The sequence below is a fragment of the Mastigoproctus giganteus genome, chromosome 2 (assembly GCF_048544385.1).
Source record: "Mastigoproctus giganteus isolate SK-2022 chromosome 2, ASM4854438v1, whole genome shotgun sequence".
NCBI lineage: Eukaryota > Metazoa > Arthropoda > Arachnida > Uropygi > Thelyphonidae > Mastigoproctus > Mastigoproctus giganteus.
Window position 1 is genome coordinate 257,184,878 of NC_143576.1, and position 16,590 is coordinate 257,201,467.

Sequence of the window (16,590 nt, forward strand, 5' to 3'; positions counted from 1 at the left end):
CTAGCCAAACATTTGGAGTGACCAGATGGGCGAAATGGGAAGGGTTTTTTTTTATTTTTTATTTTGCTGATGCCGTATAAGCATCCTATGCCTCTGCTAATGCTAACTGTGTGGTACTACACTGAGGGTTATAGAGAATGAAAAGAACTTGGTGTAATTGCTGTCAGATATGAAGTTGCCAGAACAGGTCATGGTGACTTGTCAGTGATATACAGGAATATTTAGGCGCAATATAGCCGAAGTTGCTTTTGCGCCATTAAACCCCAAACAACAACAACAACAATAACAGGAATATTTCTAGCAGGGATAGGCACCTCCGTAGCCAGGTGGACAGGAGCAGCAGTGCATAGCACATGCTTCTGGATTAGACCGTGGTTCGAGCCAGTGACCACCAAATACAGAGGATGCGGAAAGATCAGGGGATGACCACCGCATATTTCCCCGGAGCAATATGGCCATACTTGCTAATGCTCCTAAAAACCGAACAACAACAACTAGCAGGGATAAGGAGGTGATTATCCTATTGTATAAGGCAATGGTCAGACCACAACTTGAGTACTGTATACTGGTCTGGAGGCCTCATTTTAGGAAGGATGCTGGAATGAGTACAAAGAAGGGCAACAAGATGAGTGAATGGAACAAAGGTTGCTCTTATGAAGAAAGACTTAAGTTTTGCAAATTTCAGTGTCTGGAGACTAGGCACCTGCGCAGTGTTCTGATTGAGGTGTGTAAGGCCTTGAATGGTTTGAACAGGCTAATGCTGATGGGATTCTTCCTCTTGCACATATTAATTGCCTGAGGGGACATAAATCCAAATTTAAGAAAGACAGTTGTAGAATAGATGTGCGGAAGTTGCCTTTGGCCAGCAGGTTGGTGATTGCTGGAACAAATTTCCATCTGTCGTAGAAATTGACAGCTTAAATAAATTCAAGCAGAACTTGACAAACATCTGGAATGAATGAATGGATGGATGGATGAAATGAGATGGGGTGTGTTGTATAAGCTTGCTTTATTGTATCATATGCCTGTGCTTAATGCTAATAATATTATTTCTTTTTAAGTTGGTAGTTACGAATACATAAGGATGTACCTTTTGCTTCTTGAATTATTATTTCAATTTTTTTTATTTTTTTAATAATAATTACAAAACCATAAAGGTTTTTGTACTCTGGTACTTTGAATGGGTTGAGAAGATAGATGATACTTGCTGACATTAGACTCAAATATTTATAGATTGTAATTTTTAATATAGTTATTTTCATGGGTATTGTTCTTCTGAACATCCTGCTGAGTGCCACTCAGCAGGATGGCACCATAGAATGGACACACTATTTCAATCAGTTTGTCCTTTCTACTTCTGTTCTTTTGTTTTGTGCCTGCACAGTGTCCTTCGCCGCCCAAACGCAAAGTTGCATTAAAACGAACTGCAATTTATTTGTCTTAATACACATAAGTGTTCATTCAGATTATGTGGTAGATAAATGAGCACTGTAAAAGGTAAAGCCCATTAAATGAACAACTGATTAATTATTGGCACACCGATCGAATCCTGAGTTATTGCTACAGCTGGAATTGTGCTTAGAATCAATTGCACTCTCTAGAGAGTGTTATAAAAGTCGTATACTTGGTTCACAGTTTCGTATGTTCTTTGCTCATGCTCAAGTTATTTTATCTAATTTAGTATTTTTCACAAGAAGGAAAGGTAAAATTTTTTGAAGATTATGCTTGCTGAATTTTTATTCTGTAGTTTGTGAAAAACAAAATACCTTTAGTGTGTATTTACTGATCAAATTTTGTGTAAAAAGTGTTTTCCTATAAAATTTTTCCCTAAAGAATCGTTATGATGGATCCACAGCCTGAGACATCAAGACTGAAAAGGAACAGGAGTCAGCGGTACATTGAAGCTGATAACATTGAATTCGCCCTTTATAATATGTCATCTGATATTGAAATAGAATCCTGTTCAAGTGATGTGAGTTTTGAATCTCTTTTAAATGCATTTGTTGATGATGATCATCATCAGCCATTTTTAATCCACTGCAGGATGAAGGCCTCTCCAGTAACTTTCCAATTCCTTCTGTTTTGAGCACTGGCCATCCATTTACTACCCACAAACTGATGAATTTCATCTATCCATCTCTGCCTTTGTCTTCCAGGTTTTCTTCTAGCTCCTCTTGGATACCATTCAGTTATTTTCTTAGTCCATCTGTCATCATGTCTTTGAGCTATGTGTCCTGCCCAAGACCATTTTAGTTCTTTAGTTTTGATAAGAATGTCCTTTACTTGAGTTTGCTGCCTAATTCATGTGGTTCTCTTCTTATCTAACAGTCTGATTCCCAATATAATTCGTTCCATTCTTCGCTTTGTAGTTCTCAGCTTCTCTTCCATTCTTTTGGTGAGTGCCCAAGTTTCACTTCCATAAGTCATGGTGGGGAAGTATACATTGGTTCATTATTTTACGTTTCAGACAAACTGGGATATTGCTCTTCAGTATGTGACTATATTTCCTGAATGCTATCCATCCAAAATTTATTCTTCTCTTGACTTCCAGCCATTTATCATTATTACAGCTAATAATTTGTCCCAGATAAGTATATGACTCCACCTTTTCAATTACTGCTCCTTCAATCATTATTTCCCTTTCCGTGGCATACTTGTCCATCATTACTTTTGTTTTAGCCATATTCATCTTTAGTCCAAAATCCTTACTAACTGTGCATAACTGATTAAGATTTTCCTCTAATTCTTTGGGATCGTGGCGTATGACCACAATGTCATCTGCAAATCGTAAATGGTTTAGGTACTCTCCGTTCACATTGACTCCTTTCTGCGACCAGTCTAATCTTCTGAAAGCTTCCTCAAGGGCAGCAGTAAACAGCTTTGGAGATATTGTGTCTCATTGTCGAACTCCTTTCTCAATTTTAAATTTCCTACTGTCTTTGTCTAGTCTAATAAAGGAGATAGCGTTCTCATATATTTTCTTCAAAATCATAATATATGGAGTATCTATGCCTTGTCTTTCCAGTGCCCAAAACATTGCCTTATGCTGTATGGAGTCGAATGCCTTTTCATAATCCACAAATGCCAGGCATTTGTGGATGTTAGAACCCTGTTGATGTTAGAACCCTATAAACATCAGATGCCGGTGTTACTTGGAGTGATGATCCTTCACAGATGAAATCCATTTACCAAAAAGAAGTGCCTACTTGTTCCAATATACCAGAGAATCATCCCGAGGCACACATAAAGGGCCCTCGCAAACATACTAGATAACGAATATGTTAGTCACGGGAAATTCTGACACCCTGTGTGAAATTCAGTTTGTCTCTTGTGGACTTTCAGAATCTCTGATCTGAAAGATTTAACATTCCACGAAAATGTCTTGTTTCCCCCCCCCCCCCCCAAATAAAAGTATATACTTGTGCATTGCAGATCACTGTCGTAGAAAAAGCATGCAGCAGATCATGTCTTTGTATGGAGGGGAGTGAATGAGAGAGAGAGAGAGAGAGAGAGAGAGAGAGAGAGATCTTTAATCAACTGTCTGCCGTCTTATAGATGGAGTGTAGAAGTTATAGGCTTGAAATCTTTGTTTGAAATAAGCAAAATTTACATTTGGCTGGTTGATCACAACAGTCATTAGTAGACGCATATGATGCAGGAAAGCAAGCTTATGCAGCTCAGCCAAAAAAATAAATAAAAACGCTCCCATTTCACTCCTTCCTTCGTTACAAATACCTGTTCAGCTTAACCTTAAATTCATTTAGGCCATCAACTTCCACAACAAGGGATGGAAATCTGTTCCACCAACCAACTACCCGCTGGCTAAAGGCAAACTTCCGCACATCTATCCTACATCTGTCTTTCCTCAATTTGAATTTGTCCTCTCAGGTGCCTAGTCTCTAGACTGTAATTTGCAAAACTTAAGCCTTTCTTCGTAAGAGCAACCCTTTATTCCATTCACTAATCTTGTTGCCCTTCTCTGCACTTGTTCCAACATCTCTATATCCTTCCTAAAATGAGGCCTCCAGACCTGTATACAGTACTCAAGGTGTACAGTACCTGACCATTGCCTTATACAAGGATATAATCACCTCCATATCCCTGCTAGAAAAATTCCTGTATATCATTGACAAGACACCATGACCTACTCTTGCAGACTGTCTCCATGCTCAGAAAACTTCATATCTGCCTGCACAGTTACCCCCAGGTCCTTTTCGTTCTCTACCATTGTCAGTGTAGTACCACAGAGTTGATACGTTACTCTGGGGTTACTGCTTCCCATATGTAGTACTTTACGTTTGTCAATGTTAAACTTCATTTGCCACCTCTCAGCCGATCTGCTCAACTTTTCTAGATCCTTTTGCAGCAGCATACTCTCATTACTGTCCTTAACAACCCTGCCAACCTTTGTATTGTCTGCAAACTTGGACATTAAGCTTGATATACCATCATCAATATCGTTTATAAATACAGAAAACAACAATGGACCCAATGCTGAACCCTAACAGTCTCCACTAATAACATTAGTCCACGATGAGCGGCCCCGGGTGCCAAGCGTTCCGTGGCCAAGCGATTCTAGTGCGTCTGTAAAAGCGTTTTTTTCTAAAGAGATTTTCAGCGAATAGATTCTATTTTTTGTTTCAACAACCGTTTTTCTTGATTTCTCGATCAAAGTAGCTCTTTCGCACTACAAGAAGTAGGTAAAGGCCCAGAAAGGAAAACCACCTTTGTTTCTTTTTATATTAATACTAACTTCCTAACTCAGCCGCTTGGTCACCTTGTGGCACTGCTCCTGCCTCCCCGTGGCGCGACCGGAAACCTGGGTGGTAAAGCAAACCCCCAGGGCCAAAAGGAGCAAAACATGGACTTTGAAAACTTTCCCCCGATTCAGACAGCAAATCCAAATTCAAAGGATTTGCATCAACCTAATGATGACAAAATCAACCGAAAGAGACTGAAGACGGATGATTCCCTAATAGAACATCCGATTTTCCTGATCCTGCATTCCTTAGCGAACCAGGCCCTAGGCAATCTATCGCCATTCCTCATACAAAAGTGTCTGGAAAATGTAGCAGGTTCCCCCAAAATGGTGCGCCGTCTCAAATCTGGCGATCTGTTGGTTGAGACTACAAGCTCTAAACATTCAGAGTACCTTCTCAAGCTCACAACATTCAATGGAATCCCTGTTAAGGTGTCACCACACACAACACTCAATACCTCCAAGGGTGTTATCTCAGAATGAGACCTAATGAATGTCTCAGAAGAGGAAATTGTCAACGAATTGCAGGATCAGAAGGTCATACAAGCGAAGAGAATTATGATTAAGAAAGATGGCGAACTTATTCCCACTCGCAGTATCATATTGACATTTAGCTCACCCAACCTACCATCATCAGTAAAAGCCGGGTATTTGAACTGCCGCATTCACCCGTATATCCCAAACCCGCTAAGGTGTTATAAATGTCAAAAATTTGGACATTCCCAAACTGTCTGTAGAGGTGATGCAGTATACCCTAACTGTGGATCGAAGGAACATGCCCAAGCCGATTGTAAATCACAGTCCTCACTTTGCCCTAATTGTAAAGGCAATCACCCAGCTTTCTCAAAAACATGCGATCAGTGGAAATATGAGAAGAAAATCCAAAAATACAAGATAGAAAAGAAAGTCTCATTTTCCGAAGCCAGAAAACAATTACAGCAACTAATACCGATGCCAAAGCGTACATATGCCGACGCTGCTCAAAAATTTCACTCACTATCAGTTCAAACAGATACATCAATCCCGCCAAGCATCTCTATTTCTGAATGGGCTCGAACTTTACTCTCTACTGTACCTCAGTCCTCAAAGCAACAGACTTCTAATAGATCTAATAACACACCAGTCACGATACCTCCTGTTACTCTTACAACTCCTGTAAGATCTACTCAAACAGAAAACTATGATCCCGGTAACAAGCAGCATGCTGAATCTTTCTCCATGGACACAAATGAGACTTGCTCTCATGAAGAAACGGAAACCATTCTGGAAATTCATCCAGAAGATGTAATAGAGGCCAGACCAATATTTTCAAAGAGAGTCAAAATAAAAATTGACCGACAGAAACAGATTTCCAAAAAGCAGACAGACACAGCTTCTTCATTTAAATCCAAACAATGAAAAACATCATCCAATGGAACTGTAGAGGCTTTCGCAGCAATATCAACGACATCCACGAGATAATTAAGCATTATAAACCAATTGGAATCTGTTTACAAGAGACACATTTAACACCTCAAGTGTCTACTTCGATAAAAAATTACACTCTCTTTCGGCAAGACAGACCTCCTACTAATAATGCTCACGGAGGGGTAGCGATACTTATAGATGGGAGAGTACTCTGCAAACGCATTCAGTTGCAAACCACTGTTGAAATTGTTGCTGCACGAGAATAGCCATTGGCGTTACCCTAACACTTGCGTCAATCTACCTGCCACCCAGTCGCCCTTGTACCATACATGAGCTTGAAGATCTTATTCAGCAGTTGCCAACCCCTTTCTGTTTATTGGGTGACTTCAATGGACACCATCCATTGTGGGGTTCTTCCAATACAGACGGACGTGGAAAAATCATTGAAATGCTTATTGAAAGACGAAATTTAACCATATTAAATACTGGTTCACCAGCTTACCTCCACCTCCCAACAGGAACAGTCTCTTCAATAGATCTCTCTATCTGCTCTCCAATCCTTTTCCCTAGTATCCAGTGGACAGCTCTGGATGATCCACTCAATAGTGACCACTACCCTATAATATGTAAAATTGAAACGTCACACTGCATACCTTCAGAAACTCACACAAAATGGAAATTTTCCAAGGCAGACTGGGCAAAGTATACCACTAACGTATCCTTCGACAATCAGATCATCAAATCTCATCCGATTGACACAGTTGCCGACCATATTACAAAACAGATTCTAGCAGCTGCATCCACTGCCATCCCACAGTCAAAGTCAAGCAGTCGTAGAAACAGAAATTATTGGTGGAACGAGGACTGTAAGAACATAAAAAAAGGAAAAAACCGTGCATGGAATTTATTCCGCAAACATCCTACCACCACTAATCTTATAAACTACAAGAAAATTAGAGCTAAAGCCCGTCATATTAGAAAGAAAGCAAAAAGAGACTCTTGGGTTCGATTCGCAACTACAATTAATAAAAATACTGATGTAAGAATTATTTGGAGGAAAATAAGACAATTAAATGGTAAATTTCCCCCTTTGTCGTCCCCACTTTTCACCGTGAATGGACAGGAGCTATCTACTCCTGCAGAGATTGCAAATGCTCTAGGGACGGTATTTTCACAGTTGTCTGATTCTACGGCATATGATCCGTCATTTCAAAATATTAAAGCTTTAGCAGAAAAATCCCATCCGAAATTTAGAACTACATCCTCTTTCCAATACAATACACCACTTACGTTGGTAGAACTTCAAGAAGCTTTATCCACCGCTAAGAACAGTGCTGCTGGCCCGGATGGAATATACTACATAATGTTACAACATCTAGACAATAAATCATTATCTTCACTACTGACCTTCTACAATCGCATTTTTATGGAGCATTCCTTCCCCAGCTTCTGGCGTCATGCTTTTGTACTGGCGATACCCAAACCAGGGAAAGATCATTCTATTCCGAACAATTACAGACCCATTTCGCTCACAAGCTGCCTAAGTAAAACCATAGAAAAAATGATACACCGTCGACTAACGTGGTATCTTGATTCCCAAAATATTATCTCTGACAATCAATTTGGTTTCCGAAAACACCGATCATCTCTAGATCTCATGATCAAAGCAGAAACAGACATCAGGAATGCATTTATCCAAAACAAACATCTAGTAATGGTATGTCTCGACATAGAGAAGGCCTTTGACACCACTTGGCGGTTTGGTATCCTGAGAGATCTTCATTCCCTGGGCCTGAGAGGACACTTACCGTATTTCATACAGAATTTCCTACAACACAGGACCTTTCAAGTCCGCTATCGGCAAGTACTTTCGCAAACATTCATACAAGAAGGAGTCCCACAGGGCTCTGTACTCAGTGCAACCTTATTTGCAATTAGAATAAATCAGATGACAAAAAATATTCCAAAAGCTGTAAACTCTTACCTCTATGCTGATGATTTGACTGTCTCTTGCAGCTCGCAAAACATGAGCTTTATCGAAAGGCAGCTGCAAACATCTATAAATAACATTGAGTTATGAATGACACAGAATGGTTACCGATTATCCTATCAGAAATCTAGAGTCATTCACTTTTGTAATAAACGAAAGATGCATCCAGATCCAGAAATACAACTAACAAATCATCCCATCACAGTGGTGAATAGCATTCGTCTCCTTGGTTTAATTTTTGGTAATAAACTGAACTTCTTAGAATATATCACACATCTAAGGACTGCGTGCCAGAAAAAAATGAACTTATTATGAATTATCTCTTCTGCATCATGGGGTGCAGATCGTTACACCTTACTTCACTTGTACAGAGCCCTAATCAGATCTCGCCTTGATTATGGTGCCCCGGTGTATGATTCTGCTAGGGAAAGCGTGCTAGCACGTCTTGCCCCTATTCAACATTCTGCCCTCAGAATTGCTGTAGGCGCTTATAGAACATCGCCAGTGCAAAGTCTTTATATCGAAGCCCATGAACCTCTGCTCAGCCTCAGGAGAAAGATGTTACTTCTGAACTATGCAGCCAAAATTCAGTCTGCCTTCTCACCCCAATTGGCCAATACTTAACAATCCACAGTTCCCAATGTTACTACAGAAATAAACCTAGAGCAGTTCGACTTGCTGGCATCAGATTACAGGAATTATCACAAACTTGGAATATACATCTGGACAAAATCCTCCATGATCTGAACAGTTCAGATCCTCCACGGTCCTTTATTAAAGCATCCTGTGACAGCTATTTCTTAAACTGGGGAAAACATTCGCTTGCAAATACCAATATACAGCAACTATATGCTGCTCACACACAAAATTACCCAAATTTTACGCAAGTATACACTGATGGATCAAAGTCTGGTAGTAAAGTCGGTGCTGCAGCTGTCTTTCCCTTTAACACTATCTCTTTTTCACATCCCACTGAATGCGGCAGTTATACAGCTGAATTGTGTGCTATCAAGCTTGCCTTAGAAAACATTCTCCAACTGTCCATCCAAAAAAGTGTAATATATAGTGACTCACAGAGTTCAATCTTAGCCTTGCAAAATTCCTCCTCAGCAACGCATCCCTTAATAAAATCTATAAAATCTCAACTGATTCATATCCATGATCACCAGCAAGTAGTCATCTTTTGCTCGATCCCAGGCCACACTGGGATATCAGGGAATGAAAAAGCAGACTATGCAGCCAAACATTCATCCAACATAGCATCGCCAGATTACTATGTTCCATATATGGACTACAGATCCCATATAAGAAATAAATGTAAGGAACAATGGACACGTCTATGGCAATCTCAACTGAATAACAAGCTCCGTGAAATAAAACCTGAACCACAGTTATGGGTTTCCAGTTTTTGTGTAAACAGAAAGGAAGAAGTCATCCTGGCTAGAGCTCGGATCGGGCACAGTAAGCTCACCCATATCTTTCTTCTTACAGGAAACGATCCTCCGCAGTGTATGCACTGCAACTCTGTTCTCACAATAAAGCACATACTCGTTGAATGTACCTTATACACTGATGCCCGAAAAGCTTCATTCATTAATCTTAAATAACCTTTGACACTCCAACAGCTCATAGGTAATGATGCAAATCTCCCGGAATTTTTCTGCTTCTTAAAACGAATAAATCTGTATAATTGTTTCTAACTGTTTTTACAGACACGGTGAAATCCTCATCTCGTTTATAGGCGCAATATGACCTAAGTAGCCCCTGCGCCAGAAATAACCATACCAATACCAATACCACGATGAGCATGTCCATTGATTACCACTCTGTCTTCTCCCACTCAACCATCCATTGCAGCAATTTGTCTCCAAATGCCACACTGCTACAATTTGTTCAACAGTCTTCCATGTGCAACAGTATCAAAAGCCTTTCTAAGATCCAAATATATCATATCAAAATTTTTTGCATCCATTTCCTTTGTGACCACATCATAGTATCCAATCAAATTGGTCAGGCAAGACCTGCCCTTAACAAAACCATGCTGCGTCTGAGCTATAACTGAATTCTTGTCTAGATGATCCTGCAGTGCTCCTTTAACTAGTGCCTCCATTAATTTTCCTGGAACAGAAGTTAAACTAACAGGTCTATAATTACTTGTGTCGCCCTTTGATCGTCCTTTGTGAATTGGGGTCACATTTGCACATCTCCAGTCCATGGGTACCTCCCCTGAGTCCAAAGAAGCTCTGATAATTATGGCTAAGGGTTTGCTTACTTCCTTTGCTGCCTCCTTTAATATAACTGGATAGATCCCATCCGCCCCGGGTGCTTTTTTATGTTTATCTTCAACAATTTCTCCTCCACTTTCCTCTCAGTTATTACAAAATCATCTAGCTCACTGCCAGAGTTTAATTCAAATCTGGCATTCCCCTCCCTGAGTAACTCCTCATGTGTGAATGTAGATGCAAAATGCTCATTTAGTTTGTTGTTAGCCACCTGAGCAGGATCATCAACAGTTGAATCATCAATATCCAGTGGACCAATCTGATTCATCTCTTTCCTTCTAGAGTTTACATAGGTAAAGAAATCTTCAATCGAATCTTCACCGAACATACATTCCCAAGCTCCTGGCATCATTCCTACGTACCGGCTATCCCAAAACCTGGTAAAGACTATTCTGTTCCTCATAACTACAGACCAATTTCACTTACCAGCTGTCTGAGCAAAACCCTCGAAAAAATGTTTCATCATCATCTGACATTGTATCTTGAGTCCCAAAATTTGATCAAGAACAATCGGTTTGGATTCAGAAAAAATCGATCATCATTGGACCTTATGATTAAAGCCAAAGCATACATCAGAAATGCATTCTTCAAAAATGAGCATCTCCTTATGGTCTGTCTGGATATTGAAAAAGCCTTTGACACCACATGGCATTTTGCCATCTTAAAGAGATCTACATTCTCTTGGCCTGAGAGGAAATGCCATATTTCCAAGTTTCCTACAACAAAGATTGTTTCAAGTTTGGTATCGGGGAACTCTCTTTAAAAACTTTGTCCTGGAAGAATGAATCCCACAAGGGTCCATTCTCAGTACCACTCTATTCGCAATTAGAATTACTCACGTAACTGAACTCGTTCTTAAAACAGTGGACTCATATCTTTATGCCGATGATCTCACAATCCCCTGCCACTCTCAAAACATGAACTGTATTGAGAGACAATTGCAGATATCAATAAATCGGATCCGGATTTGGATGGCACAAAACGATTACAGACTGTCCAGTCAGAAATCTACTGCCATTCACTTCTGTACCATATGTAAAATGCATCCTGGACAGTTAGATAACCATTCTATTCCAATAGCAAATAGTATCCGTCTGCTTGGCTTAATTTTTGACAGCAAGTTAAACTATCAAAAACACATTAAACATCTCCGGACAGCTTGTCAAAAAAAAATACTCAGAGCCTTATCAGCAACAACCTTGGGGAGCAGATCGTTACACCTTGCTTCATTTATATAGAGCCATAATCAGATCTTGCCTGTCTTCGATTCTGTTAGGAAAAGTGCTTTATCTCGCCTCAACCCTATTAATATTCAGCTCTTAGAATAGCTCTAGGTGCATTTAGAAAATCTCCAGTGCAAAGTCTGTATGTAGAAGTCTATGAAGCTCCTCTAAAGATCAGAAGAAAGATGTTATTACTGAACTATGCAACCAAGATCCAAAGCCAGTCGACCCATCCTAATTGGTCAATATTTAATGATCCTCAACTCAAGACCTTTTATAGAAACAAACCACAAGCAACTAGGCCTGCAGGTAACGGAACTAGCAGAAAACTGGAATATACAACTCAATAAAGTCCACCAAGAACCTATAGATCACGTTCCTCCATGGTCTGTCATGCAGTCTTGTGACAATTATTTCCACCAATGGGGAAAACACTCTTTAATGGGTATTAACATCCAACAGCTGCACATTACATATATACAATGTTATCCTGACTTCACTAAAATATATAGCCTAAGCATAAGCCATAGGCTTTCTTGCACCATGCGGCCATTACTAATACTAATATCACTTCCAACAGAATGCAGTAGTTACACCACTGAATTATATGCCATAAAGCTTGTGCTGGAAAACATTTTTCATCTCTCAATCCAAAAGAGCATAATATACACAGACTCGCAAAGTTCCCTATTAGCAGTGCAAAAGATTTCCCCACCTACTCATCCATTAGTACAGCTCATCAGATCAGGGTTGATTCGTCTCAGAGATCATCAGCAAAAGGTTGTCTTCCGCTGGATCCTAGGCCATACTGGAACACCAGGAAACAACTGCAGATGATGCCACCAACCATCCATCCAGCACAGCTCCGATGAATTTTCTGTACCGTTCAGTGATTACAAAATGCATATATGAAATATATGTAAGGAACGATGGTCACTTCAGTGGCAAATGCATATACATAACAAACTCCTTGAAATTAAACCTGTCGCAGTTATGGGCCTCCAATTTCTGCACAAACAGACAAGAAGAGGTAGTCCTGGCCAGAGCCCGAATAGGCCACGCTCATTTGACTCATCTATTCCTGTTATCGGGTAATGTCCCTCTGCAGTGTACACATTGCCACAGGCCACTCACAATAAAACACATACTCCTGGAATGCACCTTGTATAACAATTCCCTTCTAATTTCATTCACTTCTCTCTCAAATGTATAGGAATTATCATTTAGCCGTATCATAGGCAAAAATTAAAACCATACAGAAATTTTCTTCAAGAAATTTCTGTATGGTTTGAATTTCTGAAACGAATAGGTTTATATAACCGTTTATAACTGCTTCCATAGAAGTCAATAAAATGAGTATTAACTACTATGATAGGTGCAATATGGCCTAAGTAGCCTTTGCACCAGAAAAATCCAAGCACAATAACAACATTTAACCAGTTTAACATTGTGCATGTATTAGTGTCTTAACAGTGACTGTATGGATTACTAATTTTTATGTAAGTTTCTTTCTTTAATTTCTCATTTATGTACCCAAAAACAGCAAACTTACATCCCATTTAAATATAGCATATAGCATTCATAATTAATTATAGTGTAGGTTATTATTTTATTACAGTTCTTTTTTAGTAGTTCCTGTTTTTTTTTTTTTTTTTTTTTAACTTGTTTTTAACTAGGTCCAGCTCATCTCGATCACGGTCAGCATCACATTCTCCTTCTCCATCCCATTCTCGCTCCTATTCTCGCAGTTTAAGCATGAGCAGTGTATCATCAGCATCCAGCAGTATTTCACATTCTTCCACAGGATCTGAGTCTGCACCAGATCGGGGTGCTTTCTCTGGCATTTCCAAGAAAAGTAAGTAAATGCATTTTGCATGTTTTTGTTTTCTTTGTTGGTGTTAGGTTTGAATACATGCCATGTTTATTATGATTACTGTGCTGCCATTGGGCTAAGTTTTCAATTATTTGTTGTTTTTTTTTTTTTTTTTTTTTTTTTGGGTAGTTGTTGGCACATAAGCTTCTGTGGCCATAATGCACCTCCCAAGGTTTTTTCAGTACTTTGATCCAAGCCCGAGGCGGGAATCGAACCCGCGACCTTGGGGTTTCCAGGCAGGTACTTTACCCACCCGGCTAGCCCGGTCGGCTGTTTTTTATTTATTTATTTAAGTCAGTGAAAGTAATTATTAGCCTAAATCCAAAATAGTTATCAAATTTTGTTGGAAATCAAGTGCAAAAATGCATGCAAAAAGATGTCCGTGTCTTATTATTAAATCTTATAAAGAAGGTTAGTTTTTCCTTTATTTCTGTTTATTTATTTTTAATCACATGTAAATAAAATTGCTATAGGTGGCTAAGAATTGCTATCATTTCAAAATCTCTGACATAGCAGAAGAAAAAGGTGGGGAGATGATGCGCACATATTCAGTAGAGTAGATGAATGCATGCAAACTTCAACTGCATTGGCAATATATCTACACGATAAAGCAATTTATAGTAGTGCAGCAGATGTAATAGTAAGCTTTGAAGAAATGCAAAACAGTGGGAAAAATAGTGACCTCTATTGTCGTATTTAAAATACAAGTGTATAGAGATAATTTAAAATTAGCATTGGAAAAAGAATTGCAGTTGGAATAGTATGACTTTACCGTGATAAAGTCATACAAAATTATAAAAATAAACATACTACCGTTAATAGATAAATAAAGATTGTTGAACAATATGGTGGCAAAAAACATGTACACGTTAGACCAAATGATGAGGCTACATTATATTAAGCTGAATAGTCTCATATAAGGGAATGATTGTAAACATATCAGAGTATAGAAAACAAGAATCGCCAAATGTTTGGAGATATAAATAGATTAATAATTATAATCTATAGTCCAAAAAGGTGTAGTAAGAATCCAGTTTATAAAGAATCCAATTTGGCAAGAAAATACATCCAAGGAAAAAGAACTAATTTTAATTCATGGATTAAAGAATGTGATATAATTCCAGGGATATAAGTAACATGGTGACTTTAGATCCAATTATAAAAGAACAGGAAATATGTCTATTGTATGAAACAATTCCAAGGAAACAACTATAGTAGGGAAGAACAGGAAATAATTCCATGTATATAAAACTAGATGAATCCACAGGTAGTATCAGGTGTGAATTCACTGTGGAAAGAATAGTAAATAAATCCAAGGACAAAGAATCAGTTGACATTATATCCAGTGGTAGTGTAGTTAGTATCCAATTATGAAGTGATATAATTTCAGGGATATAAGGAACATGGTAACTTTAGATCCAAAAGTGGTGTAGTTAAGGATCCAACTATAAAAAGAACAGGAAATAAGTCCATGTATATGAAACAATTCCAAGGAAACAACAATGGTATGGAAGAGCAGAAATTAATTCCATGTATATAAAACTAGATGAATCCACAGGTAGTATCAGATGTGAATTCACTGTGGGAAGAATAGTAAATGAATCCAAGGATAAAGAACCAGTTGATATATCCAATGGTAGTTTAGAGTCCAGTTATGAAAGAACAGGTAACAAGTCTATGGACATGAAACAGTTCAATATTAAGAACAAGAAATAATTCCAAGGGACCAAAAACTTTGGACGTCTCTATACCTAATAGTGACGTAGTTAGGAGATTGTATAAAGTGATGTATACAAAGTTTAGAAGTTTGGTGGTAAAGACCGAAGTCACTAAAATCTGATGGTTGCTATATAAAATCCATGCTTGAAAAATCCAAGACCCATAAAAAATATGCAAATTCTACATATAATATAAACAGTATCTTAAAACAAATTAGTAGAAGTCAGCTAAGCCTCAACGTGGTCAGTTGATTATAAGTAATTTCATGAATGATTATTAAAACAACTCCAATGGATACATGAGAAAAGTGAAAACAACAGTAGAGACTTAGTGAGTAAAGAGACAAAGTAATCAATCTGAAGAAAATAGTTGCATCGGAAATCATGTATAGCTATTAATTACCAAGTAGTGGAATTCCACCAGATAATTTTACAGCTGTACATGTACATAGTAAAATATAACTGAATTTATTTCTGAATAACATGGGAAACTATATTGAAACAGTATTTTACAAAGTAAATAGGGATATTATTGTTGACCAGCTTATTATAAAGGAGTTGTAGAGCTTTGGTGAATAGTAGTTGGTTACTACATATGTTAGTTAATCTGATGGTTTGGGTACAAATTATATTTTTATGTATTTGGTTGGAAATATTGGAATTCTAGTTGGTAAGGTAGATGACATCAAAGTTAACAAATTTATTTCTTTTATTATGTATGTCAATATTATATGGTGGTGAAGTATTGCTAACTGATTGCTAACTGGAATATTAAGGTCAAGGAAGTTGGCTGTGAGATTAGTGGAGTTTTCTTTATTTAGTTTTAAGTTCACTAGGGTAAATAGCTTTGGCTGTAGGTTCAAAGTTAGTATTTAAGACTAGGATGTCATCTACATGTCTGAAAGCTAACAGGTTATAGTTAGGATTGTTTATGGTGTATAGTTCTTCATAATAATTCAAGAAAAGGTTGGATACTAAGCTAGATATTTGGGAACCCATAGGAACACCAATAGTTTTTTTGTTTGTAGGTAAGTTTGCCATCAAAGATATAGTTATTTAGTAAACAGAGGTTTACATAGTTGTTCCATGTATTTTTATTTATGTTCAGTTTATCTTTGTATCTGTGATAAAGTTGTTTTAGCACAAATATCAGTAAATTATGTGGTATGGAGGTAAAAATGTTGGTGAAATAAAATATTTCTATGTTTGTTATGGTAATATTAGATTTGAAGGTGTTGATGACAGCCAGGTTATAATTTATTACCCAAGTAGAGGTGAGATAATTAAAAATAGTTTTCAGTAGTTTGAAAAAATGTTTGGCTGGAAGGTAGCAGCCAC

The 16,590-nt window shown here is 38.1% G+C and overlaps 1 protein-coding gene across 10 annotated transcripts in view; it reads left to right on the forward strand.

Annotated features, from left to right (window-relative positions):
* LOC150090406 (uncharacterized) overlaps positions 1 to 16,590 on the forward strand; it is a 390,346-nt gene that overhangs the window by 335,038 nt on the left and 38,718 nt on the right. For all 10 annotated transcript variants that reach the window (XM_090389862.1, XM_090389864.1, XM_090389859.1 and 7 more), the window contains one exon: positions 13,338 to 13,516. In XM_090389862.1, the coding sequence (XP_090245988.1) occupies positions 13,338 to 13,516 (179 nt within the window). The remainder of the gene's footprint in view (positions 1 to 13,337; positions 13,517 to 16,590) is intronic.